Source organism: Podarcis raffonei, chromosome 8 (assembly GCF_027172205.1).
Source record: "Podarcis raffonei isolate rPodRaf1 chromosome 8, rPodRaf1.pri, whole genome shotgun sequence".
In the NCBI taxonomy this organism is placed as follows: Eukaryota; Metazoa; Chordata; class Lepidosauria; order Squamata; family Lacertidae; genus Podarcis; species Podarcis raffonei.
In genome coordinates this window covers 17,847,217-17,863,269 of record NC_070609.1, presented here as the reverse complement: position 1 = coordinate 17,863,269, position 16,053 = coordinate 17,847,217, and the positions used below count along the sequence as shown (strand labels likewise).

The window sequence follows — 16,053 nt, the reverse complement described above, 5'->3', positions numbered from 1 at the left end:
TGATGTCACACGCATGCGCAGAAGCAGCAAATTGCAACCTGCGTGTGTGCAGATGCGCCGCTGCGGCTTGTGCTCTTTTCATGTTGTGAATGGGCCTCTGGAACAGATCCCATTCGCAACCAGAGGTACCACTGTATATGCATTTATATGCACATTCTCCAGTAATCTATGCATATTGTACTCATTTCTTGGTTGAGGAAATGCACTGCAAAATTCAGAGATGTGCAAATTTTGGAGGATGGCTTCCTTTCGGTTCACCATTCCATGAGATCTCAGTCAAATGTATCCTCCTGGCGAGGCCCTCTATAAGTTGTATTTGTTATTTTATTCATTGCATTCATTTCCGTCCTTTTCTTCCAAGGATCTCTGCTGGTATGCATAGTTCTCCCCATTTTTATTTAATCCCCACAACAACTCTGTGAGGTACGTTACCAAGAGAGGCAGCAACTGGCCAAAGTCCACCCAGTGAGAGCTTCCTGGTTGAGTGGGGATTTCAACGTTGGTCTCCTACGCTCTACACCACACTGGCTGGACTATAGTTCCCACTAGCCCCAGCAAGCAGGGTTAAAGGCCAAGGGTGATGGGAATTGTGTAGTTCATTGTAACATCTGGGGGGGGGGCACAGGTTCTCCAGCCCTGGTTGAGAGTGAGATGAATTGGGTTTTCATGGGGCAGTATCCTTGCATAGGTAAAGCAATGTCTATATTTATTTTGCAGGTACAGAAATGATGTCGTTATACAACATCATGGTCCTTGCTGTCTACATCTTTGCCTTCCTGGCTGGCCTCCCTGCCAACCTCTTGGCCTTCTACACATTCCAAGCCAAGGTGCGCCAGAAGGCAACCCCAATAGAAATCCTCTTGTTCAACTTGACTGTGTCTGATGTCACCCTGCTCCTCTTTCTGCCCTTTAAGATGGTGGAGGCCGCTTCGGACATGACGTGGCCTCTGCCCATGTTCCTTTGCCCTCTGACCAACTTCTGTTACTACAGCAGCATCTACATCAGCACCCTGTTCCTCATGGCCATCAGCGTGGAGCGCTACCTGGGCGTTGCCTATCCTATCAGGTACAAGTTGAACCGGAGGCCAATGTATGCAGTGTTTGCCAGCATCTTGTTCTGGTTCCTCGCTTGCTCCCACTGCAGCATTATCTATGTTGTGGAACTCGCGGTGCCAGGCCATAATAACGAAACCAACCCCAACTCTGCCAACGCCTCCAAATGTTATGAGAGTTTCTCCCCCAACCAGCTCCACATCCTCCTCCCTGTCCGCCTGGAGCTCTGCATCACCCTCTTCTTCCTCCCTTTCCTCATCACCCTTTTCTGCTATGTCAACTTAGTCCGCATCCTAGCCTCCTTGCCCAACATCCATGCCCGCAGGAAGAAACGGGCTGTGGGGATCACTGTTACCACTTTGCTCAACTTTGCCATCTGCTTTGCTCCCTTCAACATCTCCCACATTGTGGGCTTCATCCAGAATGAGAGTCCTTCCTGGAGGGTTTATGCTTTGCTCCTTAGCACCCTCAGTGCTTCCATGGACCCAGCAATCTTCTACTTCTCCTCCACTGCTATCCAACAAAACTTAGCCAAATGTTTTTCCAGCCTGGGGCACAAAATCCATGCCATCATGCCATGGTGTTATCAGTTTTGCGGGTTCTGCTGTGACATCGAGATAGACCACAGTGGGGTTGATAAATCTTCTATTTCTGTTTCTAACCTGGGGGAGCTGCCTTCTGAAAGGATTGTGAGGGGCTGGTAGCCTGCTTTGACCATACTTTGGGACTTGGAATGAAAGAGGATGTCCATATGGAGAAATGAAGGACCTTCTTTTCTGTGCCTCTCAGCAGACTTTTGCAAACTCCACCAAGTTTCAGCCTCTAATACATATGGAAGGTCAGCATGGAGTTTCTCCACAGATGACTGAAAGGCTTATTGGAAGCAATGGTTGGCCTATGTGATGTGCTTCAGGGGACTAAATGAAGCATTTTGGCTTGCCTAGGGGGTAAAGATGCATGGTCAACACTACAGAAGGAACCTTTTGTTGGTTCATGAATCACTCCACCTCCCAGTTGCCAGAGAAGGAGCTGAGAGAGAAGCTACCTCTTCCGAACTCCCCCTTTTGACAGGGGAACCTTAGTTCTTGTGGCCAATGGTGACCCACACTGCTTCTGCCTAGCCCTTGGGACTATGCAGGCCACACCCATCACTGGTCTTGCTCTGCTCCCTCCTATAGCAATTTTATGTGGCTGGAATGCATGATAATACCTTGTTTCCCTAGCTGGAGGATGGCGAAGGACTGATTTGTTTTAAACAATTGTGAATGTGATGTTTTAAATGGTTGTGGCGCATCCTGGGGAAATGATACATAATAAATCTAATATTTAATTATAATGTATGACTGGCCACACCCATCTTTGCCACACCTGCCACTGGCACATAGAAGAAGAGTTTGGATTTGATATCCCGCTTTATCACTATCCGAAGGAGTCTCAAAGCAGCTAACATTCTCTTTTCCCTTCCTCCCCCACAACAAACACTCTGTGAGGTGAGTGGGGCTGAGAGACTTCAAAGAAGTGTGACTAGCCCAAGGTCACCCAGCAGCTGCATGTGGAGGAGCGGAGATGTGAACCCAGTTCACCACTCTTAACCACTATGCCACACTGGCTCTCCAGAGGGCTGCCCAACAGGAAAGGTGGCCCTCAGACTAAGAAAAGTGCCCATCTCTCACCTATGTGAGCTGGTCTATTTGCTACAAAAGCAATATTGGCCCCCATTTCGCAGTTGACATCTTGTCCTTGGCCTTCATCTGCTACTGCTGGTTATGGTACTGAAGCTCAGACCTTGCACGGGCCTTCTCAAGATTTGAGTTCTGGACAATTAGCAAGGATACTCAGTGCTCCCCCCCCCCTCCGTTATTTATTTATTTATTTATTAATAAATTTTATTTGCTGTATACATGTTACATTCAGAAAAGAATCAGTTGTACAAATAATAAAGAGAGTAAACAAGATATATGTTATCTTAACTTGACCTGCGACAAAACTAACATATACCGAAGCATGAATAATAAAATGAAAAGTACTTAAATAAAAAATAGAAAATGTAAGTATATGAATAACTTAAAAATGAAAAGAAAAGAAAAATGAAAAAATATAAAAGAAAAGCAGAGCGGGGAAACTGCCTCTTATACACATATTTTAAGGAATGCAAGCCTTCACTGATTTTCTGGCTTGATTCCCTGATTAGTACATTGACTTCCTTTGACTGTTCCCATAACCTCATATCTTTGGTTGTCTGTAATCAGTTTAAATTTAGTGGAGAGCTAATTTGTTTGCCTGTGGAGTTTTTAATCTAGACTAAGCCAGCCATAGTTTTGGGAACCTACTTTCTTCATATAATTTGTAAAGACATCCCATTCTCTTCTAATTTTCTCACTTGGTTGGTTTCTTATTAATTCTATTAATTTCGCCAATTCAAGATATTCACGTAATTTTAATAACTGTTCTTCTTTTGTAGGGATTGTGTAGCTTTTCCAGTACTTTGCAATCACAATCCCGGCGGCCATAACTGCGTATAGAAAGACTCTTTTGTTTTCCTTAGGGGTGTCTGTTGTAAAGATATCTAAATGAATAACTCTGTTTTTGTTTTTTGTTTTTTAAAGCTGTGTTTTAACATTTTTTTAATTCTTTGTATATCATGTTCTCAGAATAATTTCATTCTGGGGCATGTCCACCACATGTGGAATAAATTCTCATCTTTATGGTTACACCTCCAGCACTTGCTGCTATTTTTAAAAAATTCATTTTTGCCAATTTTGATGGAGTCAGGTACCACCTATACATCATCTTTAAAACAATTTCTTTAATTAGGTAGCAGGCTGTAAATTTGATGTCACGTTTCCAAAGATTTTCCATTTTCTCTGATTCTATAGTATATCTGAAGTCTTGGGCCCATTTTACTATCACATCCTTAACCTCTTCATGTTTTAGATGCCAGTTTAATAATAAGTTGTACATTTTGGACAAATTCTTTTTATCATTTGAGAGCAATTCCCTATCTAGATCTGATATTCTGTTGTCAAATCCATTTGTTTTTCTGTCTTCCTCAAAAATTCAGTTTTTTTATTGTTTTCTTCTACTAATAAATCTTTATATGTCTGCCAGTTGGTGTCCATATTATTCCTTTTCACAGCAACCACCTCCATTTGTGATAAGCAATAAGGAGTTTTCAGCTCCAACAACCTTTTATTTCTGTCCCAGACCTCATATAAAGCTTTCCTAATAATATGGTTAAGAAATCCTTTATGTATTTTGATTTTATTGTACCCCAAATAGCCATGCCATCCTACTCTATTATCCCACCCCTCCATATTGAGTAACTTAGCGTTTTTTTTAGGCTCATCCACTCCTTCAACCAAGCCAAGTATGCGGCTTCAAGTATGCGCGAAACCTCCTCTATCTTTTAAATCTGTTAGCAATTTAAATTTATTCTGGGTTTTTTGCCTTGCCAAATATACCTTGTTAGGTACCTAGCAAACATTTGAGTCCATTGATACATTGAAACATTTGAGTCCATTGATAATTGGGATAGATTAAAAGAGAAACAGCATTTTCGGGAAGACGGCCATTTTAATTGTTGAAAATCTTCCCCATAATGATAATTTAAGTCTACTCCAGTGTTCTAGCTCTTTTTTTATCTCACCCCAGACCCTTACATAGTTATCCTTATAGAGATTAATGTTTTTCATGGTGATCCAGATTCCTAGATACTTGGCTTTATTTGTCACTTTTGGTCCTGTCTAATTTTCTAACTCTGCTTTTTCTTGTATGTCCAAATTTTTAACCATAAGTTTTGTTTTCTATTTATTAATATTAAAACCAGATAGATGGCCAAATTCCTTCATTTTCGCCAATGTTTCTAAAATTCAGTTATTGGGTTTTTGGTTGTTATTATCAAATCATCTGCAAATGCCTTAACTTTGTAGGCTCTTTCCCCCAATTTTATTCCTTCTATCTCTGGATCATTTCTTAATACTGTTAAATATGTTTCTAAGACCGTTATAAAGAGAAGGGGCGACAAAGGGCAGTCTTGTTTTGTTCCTTTGGAAACATTAAAAGGTTTTGATAATTCACCATTTATGAACAATCTAGCTTTTTGAGTTTTATATATTGCTTGGATCCCACTGCAGATTTTTTCACCTAATTTCATTGTCTCAATAGTTTTATGCATAAACTTCCAAGATACTTTATCAAATGCCTTCTCGGCATCTACCAACAATAGGGCTGCCTTTGTGTCTGGCCTCATTTCAAAATATCCTATAATGTCTGTTGTGGTTCGAGGACCCGACCCCCGCAATATGAAATGAATACGCAAGGACACGTGATATAAGGTTAATGGGCAAGAAAAGGCCACAACTTTATTGATTACAGCAGTGAAAAGGTATTGGCTTAGGCATTGGATGTCTAAAACAAGGGGGTTTATTCACCAGTAGGTGGAGCCTGTTGATGCTAATCCAACTATAGGCTCTCCCCTGATGTCACCGAGGGTCGTGCCATGGCCTCCCGCCAAGCAGGCATCGGACAGAGTACACGACCGCCAGATTCCTTTAACGGAATACCCAAAAATTGAAGGCATAGGCGATGGCCACACCTAGCCCTTCGACACACCACAACACATTATTCCAATGCCTAACCGCCACCGGAGCCGAAAAAGGCTCGCCGCCAATACCCTCACAGCTGTAACCAATCCCAAATGCTGTTGATGACACTATCTAGCTAAATGTCGATCCCCTGGTCTGAGAGATGCACCCCGTCATTCCGGTATAAGGCCTGGTCGCCGATCCGGATACGGTCATGATAAATGACTCGGCCATTCATGAAGCGCACCCAACGGGCCACTGCCCGATTTACGAGTTTCCTGGTTTTTTCAATGACCATACAGTTCTGCGCACCGCGCCAAAAAATTCTCTTCAAGAAGGAGGACCAGAACACTGTCGTTCTGGGACACAAGGCAGCAAACGCATCCAAGTCTTTTTTTATGTTCCACAACAAGTCCGCACTCCTTCTGTTAGCAAGGTCATTTCCCCTGAATTGAATGACAAGGATGTTGGGAGGGCCGAACGTGGCAGAAGAATGAGGCTGAGGAGGAGCTGGCGCCGCAGCAAAAGGCTGCTGTAAACGCCCCCTCGGAGGCACCTGGTTGGGTGCCTGCCGAGGGGCGTGGGCGCCAGCCAGGTGAGAGGAGGAGGCAGGGGGCTAACGCCCCCTGCTAGGGGCGGAGCTCGGGCTCCCGCCCACAGCCACTCCCCTCTCTTCCATGGAGGAGAGTCTTTACCATCCTTGTGTTGTTTTGGATCTGTCTTCCCAGGATGCTCAGTGCTTAATGGTAAGGTATGAGTGATGTTTTGCTAGCAACAGAAGTAGGCTGTTCTTCTTCGGGTGCAGACAGGGAAATGTGGGTCTCTGAATTCCTGTGCCAACTAAGAGTTTGGCAGTTGTTTCTCAAGAGCCAGGGTTGTTATCCTCCCAACAGATTGCACAAATGGGTTCCCTCTGGCCCATTAATGCAATCACACATTCCAAAAAGATGGGAAAACACTGTCCATTGTTATTAAGTGTATCAGGAAGGGAATTTTGCCTGTGATATTAACAAAGAAGGCATTTTATTCTTTTATTGGAGAGAATTCAATACATTGACATAAACTTTTGATTAGTCCTGGCTTTATGATTGGGGGGTTGTTCATTTAAAACAAGGAAAGCTTCACATGGGATTTTAACCCCTCTCTCCTCACATTTTAATAAATTGCTTATAAATTACAGGAGAAGGCAACCACCTGGTCTTCATAACTTTTATGGAGTCTTCATGTCTCAAGAAGCATAAGTAATTGTTTGGGCAGAGAATGCTACCCACAGTGCCAGGGGGGTCTCCAGTTGTTGTTTTCCTCAATTCAGTATTTAATCTTCTTAATAATTATATAAAAAAATGTTCAAATTTATTAAAACAGTGGTTAAAATGATGTTATTAGCTATACCCATGATGTAGTGACCATAGTACCTATGCTTCAGTTCCATATACACTTGCAGGGGTTCATGCTCCACAAGATACACTGGTGAGATTTGCTGTGGATTAAGCATGGGCATGATCAATGTACACCATTTCCCCTACACAATTTGCCAGGTTTATAGGTGGCAAACCTTGGGGGAAATGTGCAGTGATTCTCCATCCATGGGATGCAACATGTTTTATGGATCTATCAATAAAGCCCCTTATTTATTACTGCAGTTTTTCAAACTGCATTTTGAGTCTATTTCCTGCGTCCCTTCCTGCTGCCTCTTCAGCCTTGCTGTATCTGAGCAGGAAGTGGAGCTAAATAAATACAGATATATCAAGATACAGGTCAGCTGAACACAACACACTTAGGAACTTAATGCTGATGGACAGAAGCCGTAGTCCTTGCAAACAGAAGATGAGGCAGTCAATCTGTCTCTGAACTGAGCTGGAGGCTCACACAATTGAGTGCTGCTCCACATTAAAATAGGAATATATGTAAATCTTGAATACAGAAAGGCAGTTTGCCAGAGACAAGTGATCCTTGTTGCTGACAGGCTTATTTTATATGAAGTAGACCACTCCAGATAGATGTTTATCACCTGTGAGAATTTATCAAGAGCAGAAGGGAACTGTGGAAAGTTGCCCCGTGTGGTCAACCACTGAATTGCTGCTGGCATTTTCCCTATGAAGGACCCTCAGGCCCTAGACTGACTCACCTTGGTTGGCCATTTTACCCTCCTGGTCAGGAAGGAGGCTAAGAGGACTTCGTCATAGAAGTTGAGAACCTTGCTTGAGCAACAATATCTTCCTGGAGTGGTCCTGGTTCTCTGGGGGTGAAGTCAAACAGCTGCATTAGCAGCACCAAAGTGACCTCCCCAGAGCGCAACCCTGGGCAGTGTGCATGTAGGTCCCGGGCTGCCCAAATGACAAGACCCCCCTCCCTTTTGACCTCACAGATGTGGTCCAAAGGAAAGGAGAGCAACTTGGCTGCAGGACTTGCCAGAAGGAGGCATAGAAGGCACCATTCAACCATCTTAGGGACTCCACTCCTAATTTGTGTAGTGTTTACTCCTTGGTCTTTTCTTCTCCTGAAGATGACCGACAAGGCAGCAGAGGTTTAGGATCAGAGTTTTCCTTTTCCTAGATGGACTACCTTCCCAGGTTGATGAGCCCTATCTGCCCCTCACTTCTCTCTGGAGCACGTGCGGAAACCACTTTCTTGACCATTGGACCCACTATGGCTCTCATCCACTCAATCCACCGGAGCCTGTCTTTGTAAGCAGGGAAAGTCCCTGGCTACCCTATGGGGATTAGAGGGGGCGACCCCCAAAGTCCTGTTTTGGTGCTCTAGCACATTGCTCAGAGCATGAGTCATGTTTAGGAGCGGACAGCATCTGTTCCCTGCCACACCCTGACAAGGTACCGGCTGCAGAGACTGCAGAGCAAACAGTGGGGGCCAGAATCTTCTGCCAAGGCCCACAACCTGGCAGGGACCTCCAAAGTCTCCTGATAATCTAGCCCAGCTGGGATCGCTAGCACAACTCACACCCACAAGAGGCAGTGATGGCCACCAACTTCGAAGGCTCCAAAAGAGAGGAGGCGGCGGCCATCAGTAGCTACCATGCATGATGACTATGCTCTCCCTCCTCAGCTGGAGGCGGGAATGTCTCTGAATACCAGTTGCTGGACACAAGCAGAGGGCAGAGTGCCCTTCTGCTCGGGTCCTGCTACCATGTTTCCTGTTGGAAAATTCCATTCCACCTTCAGTTGCAGACATGGAACTGTTGCATGTCACATGCCTGTTTACATACCAGCACAGCTTGCTGGGAACGTCCGTTGTGTGTATAGCTTTTGCTTTTCTCTGTCTCTCTGAGAAGACAAAGAGAGAGATGACATATTTCTTTGTCCTGAGTTATGATTAATAAATACGTAGTTGTAGTATGCTTCAGCAAGCCTCACGCCTATTCTGTGTGCGCAGTCTGTGCAGACACCTGGCTGACCACTTTGAGAGCAAGATGGTGGGCTTGGTGAGCCTTTGGCCGGATCCAGCAGGGCTCTTCATATGATCCTATGGCTATACACAAGCCAAGCAATGGCCTGCACAGAGGGACAGTGTCAGGATGCTGTCAGTGGCTCCCGGCTGGTTGCCCAGGAAAGTATAAAGACAAGGAAAGGTTTCTTACTGTCCTTTTTCATTTCAATCTTTACAGAGAGGGGCTATAGATCCCAGCCTCTTGGATAATGGTATTGTCCCAAGTGACTCTCCACCCTCTCCGTCTCTCCCACTTCCTTGTTCGTCACTTCTACGGGTGCTGCTACGTGCCCTCTGTCTTTGAGCTCTTTGCTCTCCTACTTTTAAGGCTCACCGGGTTCTGGGAGATGGAGGGTCTGGGATGCTTTCTAGTAACAACGTGTCAGCTGGGTGTTGTTCGGGCTCTCGCATGATTTCCCAGCTTTCCCCTTCATCTGCCTCTGAGCTGCGACCTCCCTCAACCCCCTGTTGTAAATCTAGACTGTCTTCCTCTTCCTCCCTGGAAGGGTCAGGATGGGGAGGCAGTCTCCACCATTCCTCCTCTGCCCAGTCCCCGACAGACAGGATTTTGCACTTATAGGTTATCATGCTTGATTTCCAAAGCAATATGGTGGCGCTGTGGGTAAAAGCCTCAGCGCCTAGGGCTTGCCGATCGAAAGGTCGGCGGTTCGAATCCCTGCGGCGGGGTGCGCTCCCGCTGCTCGGTCCCAGCGCCTGCCAACCTAGCAGTTCGAAAGCACCCCCGGGTGCAAGTAGATAAATAGGGACCGCTTACCAGCGGGAAGGTAAACGGCATTCCGTGTGCTGCGCGGGCTTGCCAGATGCAGCTTGTCACGCTGACCACGTGATCCGGAAGTGTCTCCGGACAGCGCTGGCCCCCGGCCTCTTGAGTGGGATGGGTGCACAACCCCAGAGTCTGTCAAGACTGGCCCGTACGGGCAGGGGTACCTTTACCTTTATGTAACCTGAAACAGCCACCCTTCAAAATCCACATCTTCTCTGATTTTTTGCTATGCAGTTCCCCAGCGCAGGAATGTCTACAAATAAGCAATTCTAGTGGAAAATGTCCATAAAAATGAGTGCATTGGTGAAAATATCACACAGCTATACATAACAGCAGGGGGAATTCCTTTCCAGAAATGTGGGCATTAGGCAAAATGACATAGAAAGATGTATATGCCTGGAAACATTCGAACTAAAACACTGATGAATTTTAATGTGGACTTTTAAAATATATGTAAAAAACCCACAAGCTACAGTAGAGAACTGAACTTCAGACTGGGGGAAAAAATCCAAAACAAAAGCCAAACAAAACAAAAACAGTGTCATTGAAAATAAATACCTTGGAAAAAACAGAATTATTCTCATTTGGCTATGTTCAGTTCAGAAGCACAGCTGCAGCACTGATGCCTAGGAAAATCCAGTTCTTGAGAAATGTTTGAAGAGCAGAATACCTGGCTGCATGCAAATCAGGACCAAGATTACGAGAACACAAAGAGCAGCTATGCTGTTGGCAGTAAACTGTAAAACATTTCTCACATCTGCCCTGAAGTTCCTGCCTTTTCCTGCTCAGATAAAGGAGGTAGGGAAGATAATGGCTTCCCTTGAACCAAAACTAATCTACTTCATACAGTGCAGTATAGATTGACATACAGACTTGCTACCTGTGATAACACTTTACATTTTATTAGGCTGCTGTGGGAAAGGGGTGGTCTGCTTAGCTATTTCTAGATGACAACTCCCAGTATTTACAACACTGGCTAGGGCAAGGTAAAGTGTGCAAACAAAAATATATGCATACATTCGTGAAAATGACATACAGATCAGCATTCTGTTTCTTAAGTTTGCTTTGCAAAATGACAGAAATTCTCACCCAAAATTGCTAATCATCATCATCATCATCATCATCATCATCATCATCATCATCAGTGAGATATGGAAATGTAGAGAACTAAAGATTGGAAAAATGAGAAATTGAGAGAAACCAAAACTGACAGCTTTGCTCATACCTCAGTATAACTCTTGTTTGATCAACCTCCCCGCTCCGACTTTATTCAATCTAAATTCTAATTGACTTATAGGCCACATTTTCTCTAATTATCATTTGCCTAAGAGAGACAAGTATGCAAGAGGGTCTTTCTGTTTCAATTTTTGCTGGTTCTGAATGCTTCATATCACATGATGCACTTTGTCAAATGAAACTTTGAAACCTTACTTGCTTATTCTCATCCCTGTACAGTGGTACCTCAGGTTAAGTACTTAATTCGTTCCAGAGGTCCGTGCTTAACCTGAAACTGTTCTTAACCTGAAGCACCACTTTAGCTAATGGGGCCTCCTGCTGCCGCCGCACCGCTGGAGCACAATTTCTGTTCTCATCCTGAAGCAAAGTTCTTAACCTGAAGCAATATTTCTCGGTTAGTGGAGTCTGTAACCTACAGCGTATGTAACCCGAGGTACCACTGTACTTAGAACATTATTATTATTTTTAAACATTATTAAATTAAAGAAGAACGTGCTTATACGTGCATATAAATCTTGTAATATGCAAAGGCCCATTCTTCTGCTATTTCCTCATCAGGGTTATGCAAACATTTTCCATCTGGGGAACTAATGGCATTCTTTTGCTAACTTATGAGCAAGTTGCTTTTTTAACCATTTCCTGATGCAAATATACTCTTAGTACAGTGGTACCTTGGGGACGCGGGTGGCGCTGTGGGTAAAACCTCAGCTCCTAGGACTTGCCGATCGCATGGTCGGCGGTTCGAATCCCCGCAGCGGGGTGCGCTCCCGTTGCTCGGTCCCAGCGCCTGCCAACCTAGCAGTTCGAAAGCACCCCCCGGTGCAAGTAGATAAATAGGGACCGCTTACTAGCGGGAAGGTAAACGGCGTTTCCGTGTGCGGCTCTGCCTCGCCAGGGTAGCTTTGTCACACTGGCCACGTGACCCGGAAGTGTCTGCGGACAGCGCTGGCTCCCGGCCTATAGAGTGAGATGAGCGCACAACCCTAGAGTCTGTCAAGACTGGCCCGTACGGGCAGGGGTACCTTTACCTTTTTTACAGTGGTACCTTGGTACTTGAATGGCTTGGCTCCTGAACAAATCAGCTCCTGAATGCTGCAAACCCAGAAGTAAGTGTTTCGGTTTGCGAACATTTTTCAGATGCCGAACATCTGACACGGCTTCTGCTTGAGTGCAGGAAGCTCCTGCAGTCAATTGGAATCCACGCCTTGGTTTTCAAATGGTTTCAGGAGTCGAATGGACTCCCCGAATGGATTAAGATCAAGAACCAAGGTCCTGGTGTAATACATGATATTAGATATCAGGGAAGCCTGGTATTTCTTCCCTTAGAAGCAGCAGCAGCTGGAGACCATTGGTAGAGGAGCTGAGCTGCTCACCTAGCCCCATCCACCGTGACCTTCATTCCCTGCTCCCAGTGAAGCTGGTCTTTCCCCATCTCTGGCCAGCAGAGGGACTCCTGCCTCATCCCTCCTGATTGACTGGCCGAGAGCCCACCTGAGCTCAACTCCCAGGGATGCTGGGGCTATATTACTTCCAGACAGTGGCAACCTGCTGGCGGTGACCCCAAAGAATGAGAGGAAAGGATAATGTCCCTTTGGGGAAGCTGCTTTGGGGAGAGCACAAGGGCAAAGCCTCCTCCCTTAACATCTGAAGACTAAGGGTATTTTATGTGCTTGTTTATTTTGGTTCTCCCTTATGCACCTATGGAGATAGTCTTTGCTTAATTACAAATCTGCAGCCAGGTTGTTTTATATTGTCAAATTTCCAAAAGGAAGGAAAAGATGCGTCTGGGATGGAACCAGCTGGGGAGAATGGAAATGCAGAGGTTCAGTTCTCATTTCCAAATCAGTTTGCTATTTATTTATTTTTTACAGTCTTCATTAAAATTCATCAGGATTTTAGGGCATATTTCTCCAAACAAACACATATGTCTGTCATTTTGCCCAATATACCCATGTTATTTTAACCACTATATCCATTTATATGCACACTGTTCCCTAATCTATACATTGTTGTACCTATTCTTTGCCTGGAGAACTGCGTTGTTCGGAAAATGTGAATTAGGTAGAGTCATGTTTCAATGAGATATAGCTTTCCAGATGTTGTTGGACTATAGTTGCCACCAGGCCCAGCCAGCATGGCTCATTGGCATGGATGATGGAAATGGTGTCATTTAGCGTAACATCTGGAAGATGACAGGTTCCCCAAAATCTTTACCTTTCAACCTTCCACCAGCTTGTTTGTTACACGTCTAGTATTCACCCTCAGTTCACAGCCAATATATTGCACTTTGTCCTTCATCTGTTATTGTTGTCATGCCAATGAAACTAACACCTTATGCAGGCTGTCTCAGAATTTGAACCCTAGTCAACTGGTGTCAAAGCTTACTGCTTTGCTGATTTGCTAGCAACAAAAGTAGGCTGTTCTGTTTTGGGTGCAGACAGGGAAAAGCAGGTCTCACACTTCCTGTGCTATGAAGAAGAAGAAGAAGAAGAAGTAGAAGGAGGAGGAGGAGGAGGAGGAGGAGGAGGAGTTTGGATTTGATATCCCGCCTTTCACTCCCTTTAAGGAGTCTCAAAGCGGCTAACAATCTCCTTTCCCTTCCTCCCCCACAACAAACACTCTGTGAGGTGAGTGGGGCTGAGAGACTTCAAAGAAGTGTGACTGGCCCAAGGTCACCCAGCAGCTGCATGTGGAGGAGCGGAGAAGCAAACGCGGTTCCCCAGATTACGAGACTACTGCTCTTAACCACTACACCACACTGGCTCAAGAGTCTGGCATCTGTTGTTTATCAAGAGCCAAGGTTGTTATCTTCCAGACAGATGGCACAAAAAGGTGCCCTCTGGCCCATTAATGCAATCATAGATTTTAAAAGCAAAACAAAGCATTGCCCATTAGTATTAAGCATATCAGGAAGATAATTTTGTCTGTGGTATTAACACATAAGGCATTTTATCAGAGAGAATTCAATACATTGACAAAGAAACTTTTGATTAATCTTGGCTTTATAACGAGGGGTTGTTCATTCGAAGCAAGGAAATCTGCATACAGCATTTTAACTCCTCTCTTCCCACGTTTTAATGAATTGCTTATTTCCTGCAGGAGAGAGCAAAGGTAGCAATGTACAAACAGCAACTTTTATGGAGTCTTCATGTCTCAAGGTTCAGTGTTGATCCTACTGCTAGGCAGTACTGCTAGTGTTATGGAGGGTGGAATAAAACACTTTTCTTTATCCACTGTCTCCATGTCATGCATAGTTATATAAGGTTCGATCATGTCACCTCTTACGTGCCTTTCTCAAAACTAAAAAATCCCAGATGCTTCAATCTTTCCTCATAGGAGAGTCATCCCCCTCATCGGTTTCGTTGCTCTCTTCTAAAGTTATTCCAACTTTATAATATCCTTTCTGAGGTGAGGAAAATCGCTTTGCAAAGGAAGGAAGGAAGGAAGGAAGGAAGGAAGGAAGGAAGGAAGGAAGGAAGGAAGGAAAGAAAGAAAGAAAGAAAGAAAGAAAGAAAGAAAGAAAGAGTGTAATTTGGAGAAAGTCACACTTAGATGCTGGCGAAGGCTTTCAAAACAAAAAACCACAAATTGACACGGAAATGTGGAAAAATTAGAAACCGAGAGAAACTTTAATGGACAGATTCGCCCATGGCCACACATCCCATTGGCTCTCATTCTGAGAAAATGCTGAAAAGCCACCAGCTCCTTCTAATGAACATCAGAGAAAGAAAGGGATAGTAATAGTAGATATATATTTAACTGAGAAAACAATATTAACTGCAGGTTAATGAATAACAGGTGCTAGACAATGTCTGCTACCTGTGCTGTGGGAAGCTCAAGGGCGAAAACAACTTGGCTGTCATCTCTAAATATTTGAGCTGGGCTGGGCCCCGTGGTGGCCATTGTCCTTTGAGACTTGTGGGGAAGAAGACAGAGAGGCCAGCTGAAGGTGGAGCCAGAGCCAATGACAGGCAGAACAACTAACTGTAACTTTGCCACCATCTCCTCCCTGCTGAGCACTTGGAGGGAAACACTGAGACTACAGAAGAGGAATCTGACAGGCAGTGCCACCTCCTGGGCTGGATGTAACTTAGAGAACATTCACGTTTGAAGAACTATGATGCCACTATAAACAGTCATGGCTTCCCCCAAAGGATTATGAGAGCTGTGGTTTGTTAGGAGTGTCCTGAGAAAAACCAGTAGAGCCCCTATTCCCCTTCACTTAGCTACAGTTCCAAGAGGTCCTTGGGAAGAAGGATTGGTTGTCAAATCAAAAAAATCCTGACTGCGGACCAGATCAAAAGGCCTGAAGGGTTGAATTCTCTCTCTCTCTCTCTCTCTCTCTCTCTCTCTCTCTCTCTCTCACACACACACACACACACACACACACACAAACACACCGCCCTTCCCACTATCTGCTTGGATATTTGTAAAGAAAGCTAATGTCGCAAGCAACAACCCAAAACCCAGCTGTTAGTTCTATACACTCTCTCATTGTGTACTTAAATAACACTATCCCTGGGTCGCCTCCTCCTCCTCCTCCTCCTCCATCATCAAATTTATATACTGCCCTATACTAGATCAAACCTATCCATTCTTCAGGAAATCAGCCCTGAGTGCTTACTGGAAGGACAGATCCTGAAGCTGAGGCTCTAATACTTTGGCCACCTCATGAGAAGAGAAGACTCCCTGGAAAAGACCCTGATGTTGGGAAAGATGGAGGGCACAAGGAGAAGGGGACGACAGAGGACGAGATGGTTGGACAGTGTTCTTGAAGCTACCAGGATGAGTTTGACCAAACAGTGGGAGGCAGTGGAAGACAGGAGTGCCTGACGTGCTCTGGTTCATGGGGTCAAGAAGAGTTGGACATGACTAATCAACTAAACAACAACATAGATAATACTGAACCAGACCAGTGTTTCTCAAACGTGGGTCCCCAGCTGTTTTGGACTA

General features: G+C 44.6%; 1 protein-coding gene across 1 annotated transcript; it reads left to right on the top strand.

Annotated features, from left to right (window-relative positions):
• The first annotated feature begins 396 nt into the window (after positions 1 to 396).
• On the top strand, positions 397 to 2,289 carry LOC128420387 (free fatty acid receptor 2-like). The gene has a single exon (XM_053401986.1). It carries the CDS (start codon positions 726 to 728, stop codon positions 1,755 to 1,757), a length of 1,032 nt encoding a protein of 343 aa, XP_053257961.1. The 5' UTR covers positions 397 to 725; the 3' UTR covers positions 1,758 to 2,289.
• The last annotated feature ends 13,764 nt before the right edge of the window (positions 2,290 to 16,053 follow it).